Raw genomic sequence first — 18,943 nt, 5'->3', positions numbered from 1 at the left:
ATTAATTTTATAAAGTTTGTATTTTTTAAATCAATATATTTCATAGTTAACTATTATTATTTATTCTTATTTTATGAAATTACGTATTGAATAATTAAATTTTCCAGCCTCCATTAGTAAATTCATGTTTCAATAAGCAATTTGTCGACAACAAACAAATAAAAACAAGTTAAAAACACGAGTTGAAAAAAGAGAGGTTATGTTCCGTTTAAAAACTAAAATACATATGCATTTTTATTGTTGTTTTTCATAGAAATAGTTTTATTTGGGTAATTTAGTAAATTTATAAAAATATTTTAACCAAAATGTGTTTTCTCCTGTATCGGTTCGGAATCGGTGAATTGGTAACAGTTGTATCAGCATATCGGGAAAATTTTGCGAATCAGTGAAGCTCTAGTTAAGAGCTAGTGCCCAATGAGATTTAGACTGGACAAGCAAGGTACATGATCTAATTTGAAGTAATTCCAATAAATGTTACTGTGCGACCAGATCAATTTTTTGTTCGCAATACATATTGCCTTCTTAAAATAAAATTTACATTAATTACACTGTTGATAAAATACTTAACACTGTCACTGGAGTTTAAAATATCCATATGATAGGATTACATTAACATACATTTAAAAAAAAAAAAAGGGGGGGGGGGGGAATGAATGAACCATGGCTAACAAGTACAAAATAATGAATTTAATTACTGAGGTGTTCCGATTTTATGAAATTTTACACAATACGAAAGAAAATTCGCTGCACATTGAACACTATTTGTTGTCAATCGTCCTTTTTTTTTTTGCTAAACTCTCGTGATATAACTTCACGATCACCACCAAACATATTTGCAAGTACATATGTACCACTTTTTCCACAAGATTCATAACACAAATCCTTAATTTTTTACAAACACATCAACATTTAAACAAAGCTAAATCATATATATGAACCTGAAAGGAATAATCTTTATTAGAATTTTTAAGAGCCACATTTATTCTTTGGTTCTTAAACAAAAAAAATTTTTTTTTTAAAATATCACCATGTAACATCAGTTATTTATATAACAAGCAACATTTTTTTTTTTTTTTTTTAGAAATATTCGTATTTACGCCCACATATCCATCAACAACTCCCAGGTGGAAACTCACTTGAAAACCGCCACTTAGCAGAAAACCTTCACTAGATGCAATTGTAGTGAGCTCAATCGATCACTGAATTCCTTGACTAGAAAGTTAGTGGGCACTACCACCAGATATGCCTGAACTGACCAATTGCTAAGCCTAGTGGGTGGGGATTTCTCGTCAACACTAGTGGTCACGGCCACTAAATTATTCTGTGCAAACGGCCCTTGGTGAAATTGGCAGAACACAGTTAACATGGGAATGACTTCTCTCCAGTGTGATCTTGGGTGTAATTTCAAACTACTTTTTTCGTGTGTATTCTTAGGTGTGAAATCAAATTACTTTTTGTAAAGAACTTGGTAAAACATATTGAACACGAGAATGGCTTCTCACCAGTATGTCTTCTTAGATGTGCGACCAAATGAAACTTCTGAGTGAACTTGGTGAAACACAGTGAACACGAGAATGGTTTCTCACCAGTGTGTGTTCTTAGGTGTAAATCCAGTCTACTTTTTATGGTGAACTTAGCAGAACATAACAAACATGAGAACGGCTTCTCACCAGTGTGTGATCTTAGGTGTGGAATCAAACTACTTTTTGTAGTGAACTTAGCAAAGCACAGTGAACACGAGAATGGCTTGTCACCAATGTGTGTTTTTAGATGTGCATTCAATCTACTTTTCGTAGTGAACTTAGCAAAGCACATAGAACACGAAAATGGTTTGTCACCTGTGTGCGATTTCAGGTGGGAATTAAGTTTACCTTTCGTAGTGAACTTAACAGAACACAGTGAACATGAAAATGGCTTATCACCAGAGTGTGATCTCACGTGTAAATTCAATTTACTTTTTGTAGTGAACCTAGCAGAACATAGTGAACATGAAAACGGCTTTTCACCATTGTGCGTTCTGAGATGAGCAATCAAATGACACTTCTGAGTTAATTTGGCAGAACATTGAGCACATGAAAAGTATCTCCTGACGTAGTGCGTCGCTCTATTATTATTATCAACCACACCAGGTTGCATACTGCATTTCAACAATTTCTTCTGATCTTGGTTTTTACCCTCCAAACTTAAGCTCAATGTCCCTAAATGTAATGACTGAAATGAGCAAGCAGATTGCAGAGATGCTGAATGGTTATCCATGCAAACTGATAGTTCTGAATCTTCCTTATCTTCTGTCCTTTCTTCCTCCGTGGTATGAAATTCATTTCTTGCAATGCACTCTACAAAAAAAGAATAAAAATTAGAACATACTTATTTTGATGTAAAATTTCTACAGTTCATACATTCTATGCTCGACATAAAATTATTGGAAGAGAAACTGTATATTTTAAATACTAAGTTCAAAAGAATTGAATGTTTAAGGTCAAAGCAGTCAGTGTTGAAATTATAAAAAAAATCACAAGGGTATCTCTCGATGATAATGAATTTGAAAATACGATGAAGTCAAAAATTAAATGCAGAATAACAGTAAAATATCCGCTGCCAAAAGTTACGTAAATTTTATATTTCCATACAAGGTTACCATACATATTTAACACAAAACAAATAAAATAAAACACAATAAAGTGAAAGTTTGTAAATAGTTGTAGTTATAAGCCTTCTGCCAACTTAATGCGGGTTGGCAGCATAGTTTCTCTACACGTATCCTCGGCAGTCTCTGGTTGGTGCTCACAGTGACCACTGTAGCATAGCCTGGGCGTCATCCCACAACCATGTCTATAACCCTCTGCCATAGAGGCAGACCATCACCTATGAGCGTCAGTGCTTTCCTCTGGCGGAATGGCGCATGTTTCATCCGTTTCTGTCCCTGCTGTTGTGAGTTTCCCCACTTCTGATAAAACATTTCAGTGAAGATTTATTATGCTTTTAAAGTTGTGATACCTACTTGAACGGATACTTTGGTATAATGTAAATCACCGCTAATTATCTATTTTGGGACTACAGTCAAACCTCTATCTATCGTTTTTCAGGGGACCAACAAAAAAATTCAGTAGATGCGGACATTCAATAGATGTGGACTTCAACCTAAGAATTTTTAAAAAATATTTCAACCTCAAAATTAGTGTCAGAAATATATCAGTTACTTGTCTTTAAAGTTAAATCAGTTGAAAAATAAATAAAAATGGAGGTATTTTACTTAATTCAATTTACACTTGCAAAAAAAAAAAAAACATAAGCATAATAAATCTACATGGAAATTAGTCATTTTCAATATCCTGAAGTCTGAAATATGTTTACTCATGTCATCAAATGTAGAGCTGTACTGAAGAAGCCGATTTTGCCAATATTTAATTGAATCAGCATTTCTGCCGACTTCCGATACGCTTGTTAATTTTTGGCCGATATTACTGAAAAACGAGAGAGACTGCCATAACCTAAAAATCCACGAGTACCCTTTTCAGTTTCGTAGTAGTACTGCATTCTTTCAGATCGCATTATTTCTTCGCAACATGTGCCAAACGTACATATTTAAATTTAACATCCCTTTTTTCAATAATGTTCTTTAATTTTAATATGTCATAAATAAATACATCACCGTCACGGTAAATAGACATCTCGGTTGTTACGGTAACTGTAGTGCAAATGTGGTAGCTATCGTGCTTCTGTAGTAATTATGGTATAGACAAAGAATCTTTAGTTCATTTTATGGTAATTATCTTAGGATAACAATTGGGTTTGTACTGTAGTTATGGTACATCATCCATATTTCTTCGTAAGTTGTTCATTTGTCTTTTCTTCATATTTACGTGCTCCATTACTTGGCTGCAGATTCAAGGTGATATTTACCATTGTATACTATCGTTACTGTTTTTATGACGGTTTCTTTCTAAGAAATGGTTATTTCTGCAAAATCTTTAAGGTTAAACGATCATCTATTATAATTTATAGTGCCGGGACCACATATTTTGTACGATGAATGCGGACAAAACGATAATTCGAACATCGGTACAAGCGGACTTTTTTAACCTTAGTTGTATGGCAATTTTGCCGGGACCGTAGAAAGTATACGATAAACACGGACAATCGATACATGCGAGTTCGATAGATGGAGGTTTGACTGTATTCATATTGGAGCAATTTTTTTTGCTCATGTTACATTAATTAATGTTCTTAAGTATTTCTGACAATTTACTTGGAAACAAGTCAGATCTACGGTTAGCTCTAATTGACCTGTCACAAAAAAAAAAAACACTTGAGTAAATTTTGCTGGGTGCCACGTTCCAGAAACTGTTACTATAGTTAATATTTGAATGAAATAAGTATCTTGACAACATTAACTGCGTTTCACAGTATTTTTTTTTGCAAACATTAACAAAGCACAATAGTGGCCATCTTCCAATTAAGAATTATTTAAATGCCAAAAATAAAACTAGCAGAAACAAACAACTTCCACTTGCTCAAAAAAAAATTAGTTCATCATTTGGATAAAAAATATTCAATGTTCAAAGATACTTTTAACATAAAATCCCGTGGTCGCTGACAACGCACAGTAAAAATGGCTGAGAGATCATTTAACAAATTCCTGCAGTCCCTTTTTTGCAGCATTCAAAAATGACATAAGTGATGCAGTCTGTAGGCACGGCTAGTAGTTTTTATAATAAGCTGTAAACACAGTTCAAAAATGGTATAAATTAAACAGTTTGTAGGAACTGCATGAAGATTTTCAACCAATCTATTCTCAACTTGCTAGGCAAACAAATAATTAACGATGGCTTGCCAACATTCAAGGGTTTCTCCCAGATTTCCCAGCAACAAAAATATTCATGCCTAATTCAAGGTTTCCCAATTTTCCCAGTCGGATGGCCACTCTGATATGAGACCACATGCACCTTAATCCCCATTATCAATTAAAACAATAACGTACTTCAAAGTCGTCATCAAAAGGAACATTGTTTCTAATCAACACTAAAAAAAATTAAACAAAAGCATTTCCATGCCGATGTGTTGGGTAGCCTATTCCCTCCCCCTCTTCTACTGACGATATAAGAGCACATAGTCCAGAGGAGATCCAAATTGTCAATAGTTAAAACATCGTGGTTTCTCGCTGCTGTCGGAAATTCTGTTCCTGCCACCGGGCGTAGCGGAGAAAGTGTGGGCAGTACGGCACACCAAGTGCGACGAGTGACTTCACTTCATCCTGCTCCCCGCAGATACGCACCTGAGAGCGAGGGTGCCTCTCCTAGCTGCTCCCACGCCTGGAGGTCCTCTACGGTTGCCTCTTCCTTCACCGCCACCCTGCTCTCGACTGTCTCGGCCGGAGCGGGCACCGTCTCGGCGTAGGACGACATCCACCCTCCGTCACCCTGCCACATTCCTCACGTCTCACTGGCCGTCGCTGTTCATAGCACATGCAGAACACAACGCAAATTAAATAACTGCTCCGTGCAGTTCCTTCAAGAATAATTTAATTAATTTTGTTCAAACTTAAAAATTATATGACAGGTCTCACGCAACTGATCAGATAGTGTGAACTGTTTTTAGAACAGACAATCACTTAATCTCAAAAAAGGATTATGAATGTAGTCGCAGAGCAAGTAAAAACTAAAGTACAATCTTGTAACAGTATAAACCTTCAGCTAAGAGCTAACTAACTCTACTTGGTCTGACTGTTACATAAATAAAAAACTTGAAGTATTTACTGGGCACCAAGAATATTATAGACCTACATTAGTATATCTGAAAAAAAAAAAAAAAAAAACTACAATACAAGGGTGCCAACAGACTCGTCACTGTTAATGTTATGTACTTTCAATCGCCAGCACTAACACATAGCACTAGTGTTTTGGCACACTTACATTTTGTTTTTGCTTACAATTCTATTTGAACAATCTACATCTATGATTTAAGACAAAAACACACATAAAGTGTAAAGTAAACCTTATAACAAATTAAACTTCACAGATGCGATGAGTGTTGGAATAATTAGGTTTTAAAACATATGTTTGCACTTGCTGAAATTTAGAAAGCAAACGTTATAATATAAGCATTCGTGAAACATTATATGCAGGGAATAAATACACTGTCCTTATAGGAACATGTTGGGACTTAAGCAAACAATAAGGGTGTAGTTACTACAAAAGAAGTAATTTTGCATATTTTTCATCAATATATTAATACAACAACTTTAAAATCTTGACTCAACGAGAACATATAACCGGTATATATATTAAAAATTTTATCCAGCAATCCTCCCCCCCCCCCCCCGCAAAAAAAAAAATTGGAAGTATATTTTGACTACCGTATTTTATTACATAAGATATTACATAGCAAATTTTATTATGTAGTAAGCAAATTCAGGGTGTTGACAAATCTGGAAAACAGGGAAATGTCAGGGAATTAATTTTTTCTGGAAAAGTCAGGGAAATGTCAGGGAATTTTAACTTAGCCTCATAAAAGTCAGGGAAATTCTCAAGGCAATTAATAATTATTTTACTAAAATTTACAATTACTGCTTGCTTGCGCAGCAGTATTTTCTGTTGCGGTTTTTCTAGGACTTTAACAAAATTAGTTGTGTAGTACCTTACTTTCCGGTAGGGTGTGCTAGTGTGTTCCTTTTGCTCTGTGCCAGAGGCAGTTTCTTGTTATGTTTTGGTAATGGCTGCCGGCCGGATTCGTGGGTGTGGATGTTATTACCCTCAAAAAATTGATAGTTTCAAAACTCTTTCTGCTGCTATTAAAGATCCCCTAATAGAAGCAAAGCTTGCATTCTTCATAACCCTGGCCAATCATGTAGAATCTTTTCTCACTGAATTCCAATCAGATCTACCTTTGGCCCCTTTTTTGCACAGTGCTCTCACACCTGTTTTGAACAACCTAATGACAAGGTTTGTAAAAGAAGAGGTATTTAAAACAGCAAGTAGTCCTAAATCTATAGATGTAAAAGATACTAAGAATCTAACATCATTTGAAAAAATTGATATTGGGTTTGCATGTCGTGCTGCACTAAAGACCTTCAGATTATGGAGTTCCGTCGTGATTGTTGCAATGCATTAGCGAAAATGGTGTCAAAGTTGTTGGAACGTAGTCCTTTAGCTTATCCACTGACAAGAGCAATTACATGCTTTGATCCTTCGGTCGCAGCTGATCCCAAACTTCGAGCACGGCGAATGACTTCTCTGCTTGACATTCTGACGGAAAATCGTTGGCTTTCTGGTTCAACCGCTGGCGATGTTCTTACAGAATTTCAGAGCGTTTGTTCTCTTCCTTCTGTAACAGTATCTCTTAAGAAGTACACAAGAAGTACAGTGCGTTTGGATTCATTTTGGAATAGCATTTTTCAAGAGAATGGTAGTAATCCATCAGTTCTAAGAGTAATGAAGATGATCATGATTCTGTCACATGGAAACTTGAACGTTGAACGGGGTTTTTCTGTAAATGCTGAGTGTTTAATGACGAATCAGAAGGAGACCTCATTGATTGCACGGTGTATCGTCTATGATGCTGTCCTATCCTATGGTGAAGTGAGAGATGTCCCTATCACCAAATCTCTTATTCATGCGGCCAGAAATTCTCGAGCGAAGTATGCAGAGGTGAAAGCTAAAGAGTCCATTGATGCTTGTTCCATGGAAAAAGAAAGGTGGCAAAAAAGGTATGCTGAAATTGCTGTGAAAGACTTGGAGAAAAAAAAGCAAAATTACTGGAATATGCTGCAAAGGAAGCAAGTCGTTTGGAATCTGAAATAGACACACTGAGGAATCAGTAATTTTTCTGCGTAGTGCTGTGTTATTTCAGTGTGGTCATATGTTTGTGTGTGGATTAGTACAGATGTTGGGATTACATTTAAATGGTTTGTTTATCTATATGCATAATATTTTATTGCTTGAAATACTTACTCTTATTTTGAAAGTTAAAACATTTGTATTGCATGGTAAGTACACTATTGTTTACTCTGCCTTTAGTTTAAGTTTTTCATTACATATTTGCAAACATGTTACAATGCACCGAAGGTCTGTTCAGTTAAATATATAAGGTTTTTTATTTCCGTATAGATACTATTATGCAATCGCACGCACACACACTCCCACACCAAAACTAAGGAAACAAAATTAAAAAAATAATCTTACAATTTACAAGAAAGGTCAGGGAAAATCACAAATTTTGATCTGGAAAACAGGGAAAAGTCAGGGAATTTTGTAGAGCTGGTTTTGTAGACACCCTGAAATTATTTCCAGTATAAGAAATTTAATATTTGTGTGACAAAAGGGTGGTTAATATTCCAAAAAAAAACAATTTTCAACCTCCTGTACCTACAGTGAAGGTAAATATTCCTACAGTATTGCTCTATGCTAATGCAGTAATTGGCGACTATGAAATACTAGCTCTAATCGATACAGAATCAGTTCGGAGTTTTATTTCAGGCCCCATTTTACAAAAAATTGCGGGAAGAGAATTTATATTTAAAAAAAAAAAAAAACCAAAACTATTGACTTTATATGATTCATGCCTCTGAACAGCCGCTAAATAATAAATTTTTGATTATTACCTTCACGTTGGCCCTGCTCTCGTCGACGGTCTCGGCCGGAGGGAGCATGGTCTCAGCGTAGGACGACATCCACCCCCCGTCACCCTCGTCTTCACCCTGCCACATTCCTCACATCTCACTGGACGGTACATGTTCGTACCAGACACAGAACATAACGCAAATTAAATAATTGCTGCGTGCAGTTAGAGAACTGAATAACCAATGAAAAAACTTTTTTGTAGCTAAAAAGTATGACACAAAAAACCAACCTGATGTTCTGGAAATATTGAAAACAGATATTTGAATGAATAAGTCGATTTGAAGTGCACATAGTATTTGCTAAAAACCAACAGTTTCCTTTAAAACCTTTTTTTTTTACAAATTCTAAAATTAAAAAAAAAAAATTCCTTTTAGTTATTGAAAATTGTTGACATTGAACTACAACCTGTTGTACAGAATATGCTGAAACTTTATATTTTATCATTCATTTTCTTCACCGTTACCATAGATGGTGTTTGGTCTCCCAAGATTGTATACTCCCAGTCTGTATTCTCTTCGGATTACACCCACTGTTAATCTGTTGAAGATATTGTAAACATAATAATTTTGCAACTCAAAATATCTGTTTTAATAATTATGTTAAACCTAAACACTAATTTTACAATTTCTTTTGAGGTATTTGGATATTGTTTGAAAGATTATAATCTTGTTCTTGTTTTAATGCACTGATTGGATGTAGACCTTGATGACGCAATTTTTGGATGTACTTGAACTCCACATTTTAATTTTTTGACAGCTAGCATTTGTAATTTCATGAACAAGGAGGTGAAGATTAACAGAGAGAGACTCCGAGGCTGTGATGTGAACTGACTGTGTGGTCGGCCCAGCCAAAAATATCGGAGCTTCGTCGATATTTTGTCTAGCTAGTTAATTTGTCTAGTATAAAAATTTTTCTATGAGTCTCACGTTAACAGTTTGCATTAGTTTCGTGTGTGATGACAATAGAAAGGTATTTTTTATGCAGTTTTAAATTCAGTGTCAAGATTTAAATTGTTGATTACTTAAGTCATGTTGGTTTGTATGATTAGTCTGTAAAATTTCATAGAGATGCCAACTATGTCACAGTATTTTTTAATTTTGATTGATTACTTCAATAAAACTGTGATTAAAACTTAATTTTAAATTTTAGAAGCAACGTTTAATTACAACTAAATGAAGATTAATGAAATTTTCCACTGCCTAGCATGAGTCATGAAATGTATAACACGTGTTCTCTTTGTAATTTTGCTGTCTTGTTTGTCATATTGGTGGGCTTGTGGTAGGCAATACGAAAAGTAGATTTACATTCATCTAGTAGAGATTCTGTATGTAGGCTGTAACCCTTCTTCCTCCTTAATTGGAAGAGGGGTTGCGTCCCCGACTCACTCTGGGCGCGAAGGGAAAAAATAAATATTAAAACCAGGCATAAAAAGCTAAACAATATAAATTCCCCACACCACTGCCCAGGGGTCAGGCCAAAAACTTCAAAGGATATAATAGCAGAGTAACCATTAAACAAACAAGAGGCAAGACTTTGGACGTATGTTATTAAAAAATAGAAATTTGCAAAAATAGTATTTACTATACATAACCATACAAGCTTAGTTACAAAAGCTGACGTTAATAATGGCAGCATCTTATCCCCATTTGCGATACTAACAATAACCTTTAAAACATCATAAAAATATAAATACTGATAACAACAAGTATAAAAATATATAAGGGCGTGAGGCGTGGCCACTATAAAATATCAAAATTTACTGACTACCCTAATACCAAAAATCAAACAAGACAATCAATACAAATATATAAAAAATTCTACAATAATAAAACTGAAGTACAAAAAATTTATTTAAATAAAGTTCTTAAACTCTCAATCAACAGTTTAGTGTTTCTTCTGATGTTCGTTGCTAAAGACTTGCCAAAAAAACAAAGTTAATATCCTAGGCGTGCGCTGGCTTCCTGACCTTCCTCACCAACTCCAGAGTCTAATGCCACGCCGGGCCATAGGTACGAATTCACAAAGGCGTGAACGATGATCAAAAAAAATTATCTTATTTTTAAGGGAAATGTAGCAAAAACTCTTTACGTAACATTACCATGTTACCACAGAAGTATTTATCATCTACTTCAAACAAAGTCTTACTTCCTTATTCAATTGCCAATGATTTCATAAAAACGTAGAATGGCTGCACCAACCAACATCAGGCTGCGCATGTAGTCCAATAATGATCGCACCCATTTAATAATACTGCACAAGCTGGTTATATTAGCTAAATGCAACTTTAAGTATGCAAATTCCGAAGACTAAGTCTCAAAAACAAATTGCAAAATGTTCGTTTCTTCCAAACTTATACTTTTATTACAACTACAGGCAAACGGGCGACCAATTTAAAAAATCCCACACTGGAACAACGTGTGAAACAAATGGGCCTCTTCACCAAACAGGCTAATAAAAGTTCCGTCCAAATAAAATTTAGTATGGGAAAATACACAGTTCATTAGGTTTGCCAAAAACCAGTGCAGCACCACGAGGGTAAAAATCAAAATTGCGGCCTCTCTTTACCTTGATTTCTTCAGTATCACAGGGCAAACCATTGCCCTGTCACCCAGCGTGGAGCCTCCACCCCCATACTCTTCGTCGCCCGTTGCCGTCCGGCACACCAGTCCGCGCCGTCACATGGCTCTGTCCTCGACGGTCACTCGCCACACACTCCACGCGGCCCCAGCTGATTTTCACTCCCGGCAAGCCGAATGTCTGACGTCATCAGCCCACCGCCGGGCGCTCGCCAAGTGGTATTTACGTGAAACACAATCAATGTTCTTAAACTCATAATCGATAGCTACCAAACGGGGTATTACTAATTAACAGAAACAAATATAATTAAAAAAAAATTTACAGATAAATTAACATTAATTAAAAAAGGCGTATAAATACGTGAAATAAAAAACCATGTAAAACTAGAGACCAGCAACAAAAATAAATTACACGTAAAAAATGTGGCCCTGCCGGCCACAAGGCTATTTATTTACACCTATACAATGGAGCAAAGGAATGTTGGTATTGAACCACAGTAAACAATTAATGAAACCACAAAAAATAATCAAAGCAGAACAATCAATGTGCAGAAAATAATGTGTGTATGTATTACAACACTTACACAAGGTTTTTTTCCATGTTTAATATTGTATCTGTAAAACTGTTCTGTTTGGTTTCTAATGAGCAAAAAACTCTAAACAGTATCAAACATCTGCTTTTCCAATTAGCTATAAAATGACAGATAAATAATAAAAAAACTCATCAACTACGGCATTTTCATAATATTTATCAGTAAATTGTATGCACAAAAGTAAAATTATTTTCCTGTTTTACATTCCTTGTCTAGTTCTGGTTGATAACTTTTACAATATGCTTCTTATTTATATAAGAAATGCTATATATTTTTTGGAATTTCATTATACTTTTTTTTGCTTGCTTGTCATATCTAGATTACAGATTTTAAAAGTGTATTGTTATTTACTTATAAACATGAATATATTTTCAACTGAAAGGTTCATAAAAATGGCCTCATTTACATCGGCATTTATGTGCATTATTTACAAGAAGCGTGAACGTAAAGCCTTTTGTACCAATACATGGCATGCTAACAGCTACACTAAAAAAAATTACGCAACTCTCTAAAATTTACCCACAAAATCATGCACTTAGCTGTATTTACATGTTCCAGCAAACATTGAAAACAGATTATTGTAGCACCAGAATAACTTATTCTGTATCATAAATTATTCTGTTACTTATTTTTTTACAATATTTAATACTGAATGTTGGCAATAGCAGGTGTCAAAAATTGAAAACTTATTCTGAACTAGCTGCCCGACCCGGCTTCGCACGGCTATACTAATGGAAAAAAATTAAGCCACATCTCCCATTTGCAGTAATGGTAAATAATAAAAAATTCAGTGAAAATTTATTACAATGCTGTATAATGTACCGATGGTTTCCCGACTCGTGCACGCAACATAAAACTGATGTACCCGTACTTCGCTACGGCAGTCTACAGGCAGATCACTCTTGCGCCGCTCATAATACATGCCCCTCGTTGTGGGTACGCCACTGCCGCGCGATGCCCGTTGCCATGGAGACGCAGAAGGCATGAACAATGCAAAATACTGTTCTCATGCAAACAAAGTACCCACTGTTGCCTGGTTTTAACCACCTATGGGATCTAATTTTCGGAAAATGTCATCCTGCTTAACATAAGGAACATTACTGTGAAGTTTCAAGTCTGTAAAATATATATACTTGAAAAAAAAGGCAATTTTTGATATTTAAAGTACTTGCAAAATTTCAACGGTGATGAGGACTGCACTACAGCCGTTGCCATGGTGATTTCCTACCAAAAACTGGAAATAAAAAAAAAATTTAGGGGTGGACTACCCCTAACATTTAGGGGGATGAAAAATAGATGTTGGCTGATTCTCATAGATACCGGATAAGCACAAAAAATTTCATTAAAATCGGTCAAGCCGTTTCGGAGGAGTATGGCAACGAAAACTGTGACACGAGAATTTTATATATAAGATAGAATGTTATAAAGTAAAAGACCTTTAGTCCAGCATTCTATTGTACGGCACATTCTATAACCTGCATCATTTGAAAAGCTTGGGTTAAGATTTTTTTTAGAAGGATTCCGGCTGTTGACATTTGCAGCCACATGTCATTACGTGCTGAGCTGCCAGCATTTTTAATGGCTTAAGTTTATCGTTACCGTCATGTCTTCATTTCAGTACAGTTTTCCCTGTTTTCTAGCGGGTCACATTTCACTGGTACATTTTGTAATGATTGTTTGAATGTTGCTGGTAACATTTTCTCACAGTTGGTACGTCCGTTTATTTCACGTAATTAAGTTCACTTAATTTATGCCGTTACTGTTTATGTCGTTAACTTTATCGATACGTTAAAAAAATTATTATTTTTAATATTTATTTATGGTTGAAAGACATTTTTGACATAATTTAATAAACTGTTTGAGGATTGCCTTTGCTTGCCCCAACACACGCTGACGGCCGGTACTGGGGTGTTTTCGGTTGTGAGCCGCCGGAGGCCGAAGCTGGAAACGACGAAGCAAGTGAACTGAGTTGCGCAAAGAGACATTCGCTGCCGTGCTGTCGAGGACGACCGAGTTGTGCTGGGTGTAGCTTACACCGGAGGGACGTCTACACCGCTTCAAAAAGTGAGACTATTGAGCTAAGGACGAAAGGTAAACCCCTCGTGTGGGGAAGTATTGAATTTACAAGATCGGTCGATTGAAGTTGCAATTTGACAGTTGACTTTGCGGAGCACAAGCTTGTGTTAAGCGGAGATGAACAAACACATTACTTATTTTTAGCTTTGCTGATACGTTTCATAAATGATGGTAAGGGCTCACGTAACTGCTTTAGCTGCTGAGTGTAGACAAAACATATTTTCAAGTGTAAATTTTGCACGTATTTTATGATAGTGAACAGTTTGGTGGCGTTGCCACACCTGTTACGCCAGTGGAGTCATATTGAGCAGGAAGATATTGAATTGCATGGAATCGAGGACTCTCATTTTGTTTTTCTTTACGTCTAAATGGAACTTCGTTGGGAAGTAGCATGTGCACAAGTTAAGATGAAATAAGACTTGCTTTGTGCTGAATGTAACAGGCCTGATAAATTTAATTTTAATGCACCAATAATAGTATTTTTTGGAACTCTTATTATTATTATTATACACTACGTATATTTTTATAGGTTTTTTTTATACTTTTTAATAATCCCAGCCGAGCAGAAAGTAACGGTAAAATGTGAATCATAAATCTTCAATATTCTGGTTTGCAGCTTTAGTAATATATTGTTACGAGCACAGACAGGACCACGACAGGCTCCAGGTTCGCAGCTGGCTGGCGGCACCGCACGGTCACTGATGTCACGCGCCGTCCACTGGTGTAAGGCATGCCACGCGTGCCTGACCGGATTACAAGGGTCCTCGCTACCCCCTACCCCTTTCCACTTCCCTCGCACCCTCCCGCCTCAATGACCCCTTCAGCGTCCTGGGAATTCTGCGGGTTTCCCAAGGCTGCCATGCGGAGTGGCACTTCCAACCCCCCAGTCCGTTTTCCAGAAAGTCTGCCAAGAGTATAAAAGCAGTGACGCCGGCCTCCGCGAGAGTTCTGAGCATCACAGTTTTTGTGGTGGGAACAATAAGAAATTTGCTGTGCCGAAAGTTTCCCTCGAGTCTTTTGAACCCACTTATAACAAGCTCTACACTTGACTTCTAGGAAAGCAACAGAACTCCCAGATGAAAACCAAAAGAATAATCAGCAAATTTTACGGACAGACACAAAATTAAAAGGTAAGCAACTTTTATAACTTAAATAACATTAATAATGTTCGCAGGCTTTCACGGCCATTGTCTGAAGTAGCTTGGCTTCTGGGTTGTAGCCGCATCCTTGGCGGATAATTCACCGACGTTTCGGTCAACATTGCAGTCGCCATCATTAGGGAGCAGTTACCTACTGAAGTTCTTACAAGTAATCCTGCCTGATTGGCCCACAGCTGCAGCCAATCAGGCGAGAGTATATAAAGGCAGTTTACTTTTAAGAACTTTAGAAGGTAACTGCTCCCTGATGACTGCAATGTTGACCGAAATGTCGGTGAATTATTCGCCAAGGACGCGGCTACAACCCAGAAGCCAAGCTACTTTAAATAACATTTTCCCTTAGTTAATATTTGCAACAGTAACAGCCTCACGGTATAAGCTGCCAGCACTAACCTTCATCTCTTCCTTCACGGGCAGGAGCACAGTTTCAAACGGCTCAGGCTTCACTAGGTCCTCCTCAACACACACACCTTCAGCCATTGTCTGCAACCACAAGTCAACACACACTGTGGTACTTACAAGCACAAGGAGGGGTTGCCTCGAATACCATCAAATACCAACAAATGCCAAACACAGCTACTGAGTTACGTTTTCCAGTCTCAATTTCACGAGTGTTCCTCTTACTCATTTACGAACAACCAGTGCTATAGAGGTCAGCGGCCTTGACTTATAACCACAACTACTTTGAATACTACCTTCAACACAGGCAATCACGTACCACGCCTCCTGGCAAGTTACAAGGATTATTGTTCTCTCAAATAAATACTGCAACTAAAACACTCTATTCTTCTTTGATAAACATTTTTTAGGTAGGCATATACTAAAAGTGTGATCTGTAACTGGAAACTCTCACTAATTGGCGCAACGGGATAGAAATATGGGGCAGATTTTAGGAAAAAAAAAAGAGAGATTGGTAGACATTGCCAGGAACTATGTATGACATATTGGAGGGTTTTTCCTAAATTGAGTTCCTTCAGTTTTTTACATGACATATCATACATCACCACGAATTTAAAAGTAAGTGTTAAGACTGTGTGGTTGAAAACTGGAGAGAGTAAAACAAGAAATCCTGGGGCTGGTGTGTTTATCAACGGTCCCATCATGGCCAGGCGGAAGGCTAGGAAATAAACAACAGCAAACTAAAGTGGCATAAGTGATGCAGGTTCTAGGCAGAGAGTATAGTTTTTCACCTGAGCTATTTCCAGCTTGCTACGCAAACCTATGACTCCCAGATGGCTTTCACAACAAATTCACTGGTTTCTCCCACGTCTCTAAGTGGCAAAAAAAAAAAAAAAATTCTTGGTTGTTCTGTTTTCCTATATTCCTGGTCAGGTGGCACCCTGCATTTGCATAACTATACTTCTCACGATTAATCACTTCAAATAAGAAGGCAGAAGCGCAAGCCAAATTACAAGAAGTCGAAAATAAGCTCAGCGTTCTTACAAATTTTATAAAAAAAGGTGCATAGTTTGAATTGAGTGTGCGTGACTATTTTGTATCTTGCATCCTTGTGTTAGTTGAGCAAGTACGTATATAATCTAGGTCTAGTATGTTATAAACTTATTTATGAGCAAGTGATTTTCATATTCCCCGAGATAAAATTTAAATTTTCAGTAAAAATATTAAAATGATAAATTTTGCTACTGGGCCTATTAACTCTGACACCCAATGATTTCAATTTCACAATAATATATAAAGCTGACTAATGCTTATCCTTAGCTCTTCACCACAGAACTAAAAATTGAGTAATTCCACGTCAAATCAGCACAGTTTTAATTTGAATTCAATCCAACCCTCTTAGATTTCAATGATTTTTGGTTTATAGCTTACGTTTACGTACATAAAATAAATTTAGAATGAAATTTTTTTTACTTTTTTTTTTTGTGATTTTTTTAAAAATTGATTTACAAAATATACAAAATAACACAAATTTTGCATGTTTCTGATCTACAAAAATATTTGTCATTTGGTAACGGTTGACGTTAGAAAGCTCAAATTGGTCTCGTTTTAATTTTTTTTAATAGGCTTTCATATGACACACATGTCAAAATACCAAAAAATATGATTGAAACCTCCAAAATTGGTTTTCTCAAAAATTTACAATTTAAAAAATTTAAAAAAAAATCCCAAAAATGATTGTATTATTCTTATTTTATGCATTAAAATAATTTTGGGATCATAATGGGTTCATGCGATATGAGGCATAAATCTGTGGAATACATTAACAGCAGGTATCTAATTGTACCAATGTTTGCTGCTAACCAATTCTAACAGATAGTACCTATGTTACTTCAATTGTCAATGTAGGTGTTGTTGTAATAATGAAATTGGTCCATTGTTAATAAAGTCAATTAAGAACAATACTTTGAGCAAAGCAAAGTAAAATGTTACAGATGGTCAAGCAATTCTTCAAATAGACTTTGCAGAAAATTATTCACTAGTCGCACAAGATAAGACCATCAGCAAGAATCAACACCTGTGAGTCTGGGCATCATGCAAGCATGTTACCAGATAAGCTACTACACCGCTGGTCACAGTGAAATTTAAACAATACTTATATAAATTAATAAAATGTGTTTATATTTTCAAAAGCTTTTTTCGTGATTGGCTGGCCAGTGCACTTTTCAAAATGTGGTCGCCCATGTATCAAAATATAACGCACAGTTTTTCAGACTTTCGAAGAATTCACAAAACCTGTCCATACGATTTATTAATTCCTCCAAATCTACTTCCATTGCTACACGACACAAGTTGCCAATGCAATTGTCATGTGCGAAACAATTTTCATCTCCAACAGATTTTACAGAAATTAAAATTATGATTCTGCCATGCTGCAAAATTGTTTTGTATAGATAATATGCACATACGAAAACGATTCAGTGAAAACCTATGTATTAAAAACATCAACTGTCTCGTCGACAATCAAACGAACAAGCATTTGAATGAGCCGCTGACCACATGCCCTTTCAAGTGGTTGGCTTTCCTCCTAGAGCAATCAACCAACCATCGAAAATCGTCTCTGCCCAGCAGTTTATATTAAAAAGCCTTTCGGTGCGTGGATAACTGTCGAAATACGACTCTGAATTTGGCCATAAAGCTGTGCCGTGGAAGAGAGAAGACATCCCTACAGAGTAGCAGCTCCAGGAGAAATTTGTGTCTACCTGTAATTAGCACTTCTGAGTGCTAGACATTCTATTCCTGACGGAAATACATGTAGAAAAAAAAATCATTTTGACATCAAATAAATAAAACCTAACTTAAACACTCCTTAAAACGGTAAACTACTTTTAGTATCAAACGCACTTTTATTGATCAGTAAACATGTTAGGAAGACGCCAAATGCATTTTGACAGTTTATTTATCTACTTTCCGGAAAAAACAAAAAAAATCTCATACAGAAATACCTCAGTGAGAGTATTCAAAATCGTGCAATTCTGAACTCTAACCACTTTTCTTCACTTTAATAACAATCGCCAATACTACCAGACTTTTAAAATTTTAATGAAACAAACAATCAATAGTAGAAGTAAGTGCAGATAAGTACACTTCATAGAGAAATTGTTGACCACGAGAGCAGCAGTGCTTTGCGTGTTTGAAAAATGTACTAAATTCAATATGGCTTCCAAATGTCTGTAAAATCACATCCACACAAAATTAGAAACAAAATATTATTTAGTTGCTAGGTAATGGTGTATCTGCAGCTTAAAATTTAAAAGAATAAATCGGCAATAATCGTTCACTCCTCACTCCATGCTGATTTATAAATGTAAATGTTGAGTGGTGATACTGACGTCGACCGCCGGTGCTCCCTCTGGTTCGCACAGGCCGTTATGTCACAACAACACTTACTCTTAAGTGCGCCGAACACGCCCGAGCGTGATGTCCGCCGAGTGTGTGAAAGTGCGCCGCGACGAACACCAAAG

At 36.2% G+C, this 18,943-nt stretch overlaps 1 protein-coding gene across 3 annotated transcripts; it reads right to left on the bottom strand.

The window, feature by feature from the left end:
• Positions 1 to 665: 665 nt before the first annotated feature.
• LOC134538501 (gastrula zinc finger protein XlCGF8.2DB-like) lies at positions 666 to 18,538 on the bottom strand. 3 transcript variants are annotated; one of them, XM_063379877.1, is made up of 5 exons: positions 18,425 to 18,538; positions 15,414 to 15,503; positions 8,600 to 8,695; positions 5,276 to 5,420; positions 666 to 2,336 (listed from the first exon to the last, which is right to left on the bottom strand). In XM_063379877.1, the coding sequence occupies exons 2-5, from the start codon at positions 15,498 to 15,500 to the stop codon at positions 1,405 to 1,407; spliced, it is 1,260 nt and encodes a 419-aa protein (XP_063235947.1). In that variant the 5' UTR covers positions 15,501 to 15,503; positions 18,425 to 18,538; the 3' UTR covers positions 666 to 1,404. The 3 variants fall into 3 exon arrangements, with proteins under 3 accessions (XP_063235947.1, XP_063235948.1, XP_063235949.1); XM_063379878.1 differs by lacking the exon at positions 18,425 to 18,538 and adding an exon at positions 18,324 to 18,351; XM_063379879.1 differs by lacking the exon at positions 18,425 to 18,538 and having other exon boundaries at positions 11,184 to 15,501.
• Between the last annotated feature and the right edge of the window lie 405 nt (positions 18,539 to 18,943).

The sequence above is a fragment of the Bacillus rossius genome, chromosome 13, assembly GCF_032445375.1.
Source record: "Bacillus rossius redtenbacheri isolate Brsri chromosome 13, Brsri_v3, whole genome shotgun sequence".
Classification (NCBI taxonomy): domain Eukaryota; kingdom Metazoa; phylum Arthropoda; class Insecta; order Phasmatodea; family Bacillidae; genus Bacillus; species Bacillus rossius.
This window is presented reverse-complemented; position numbering and strand designations above follow the sequence as displayed.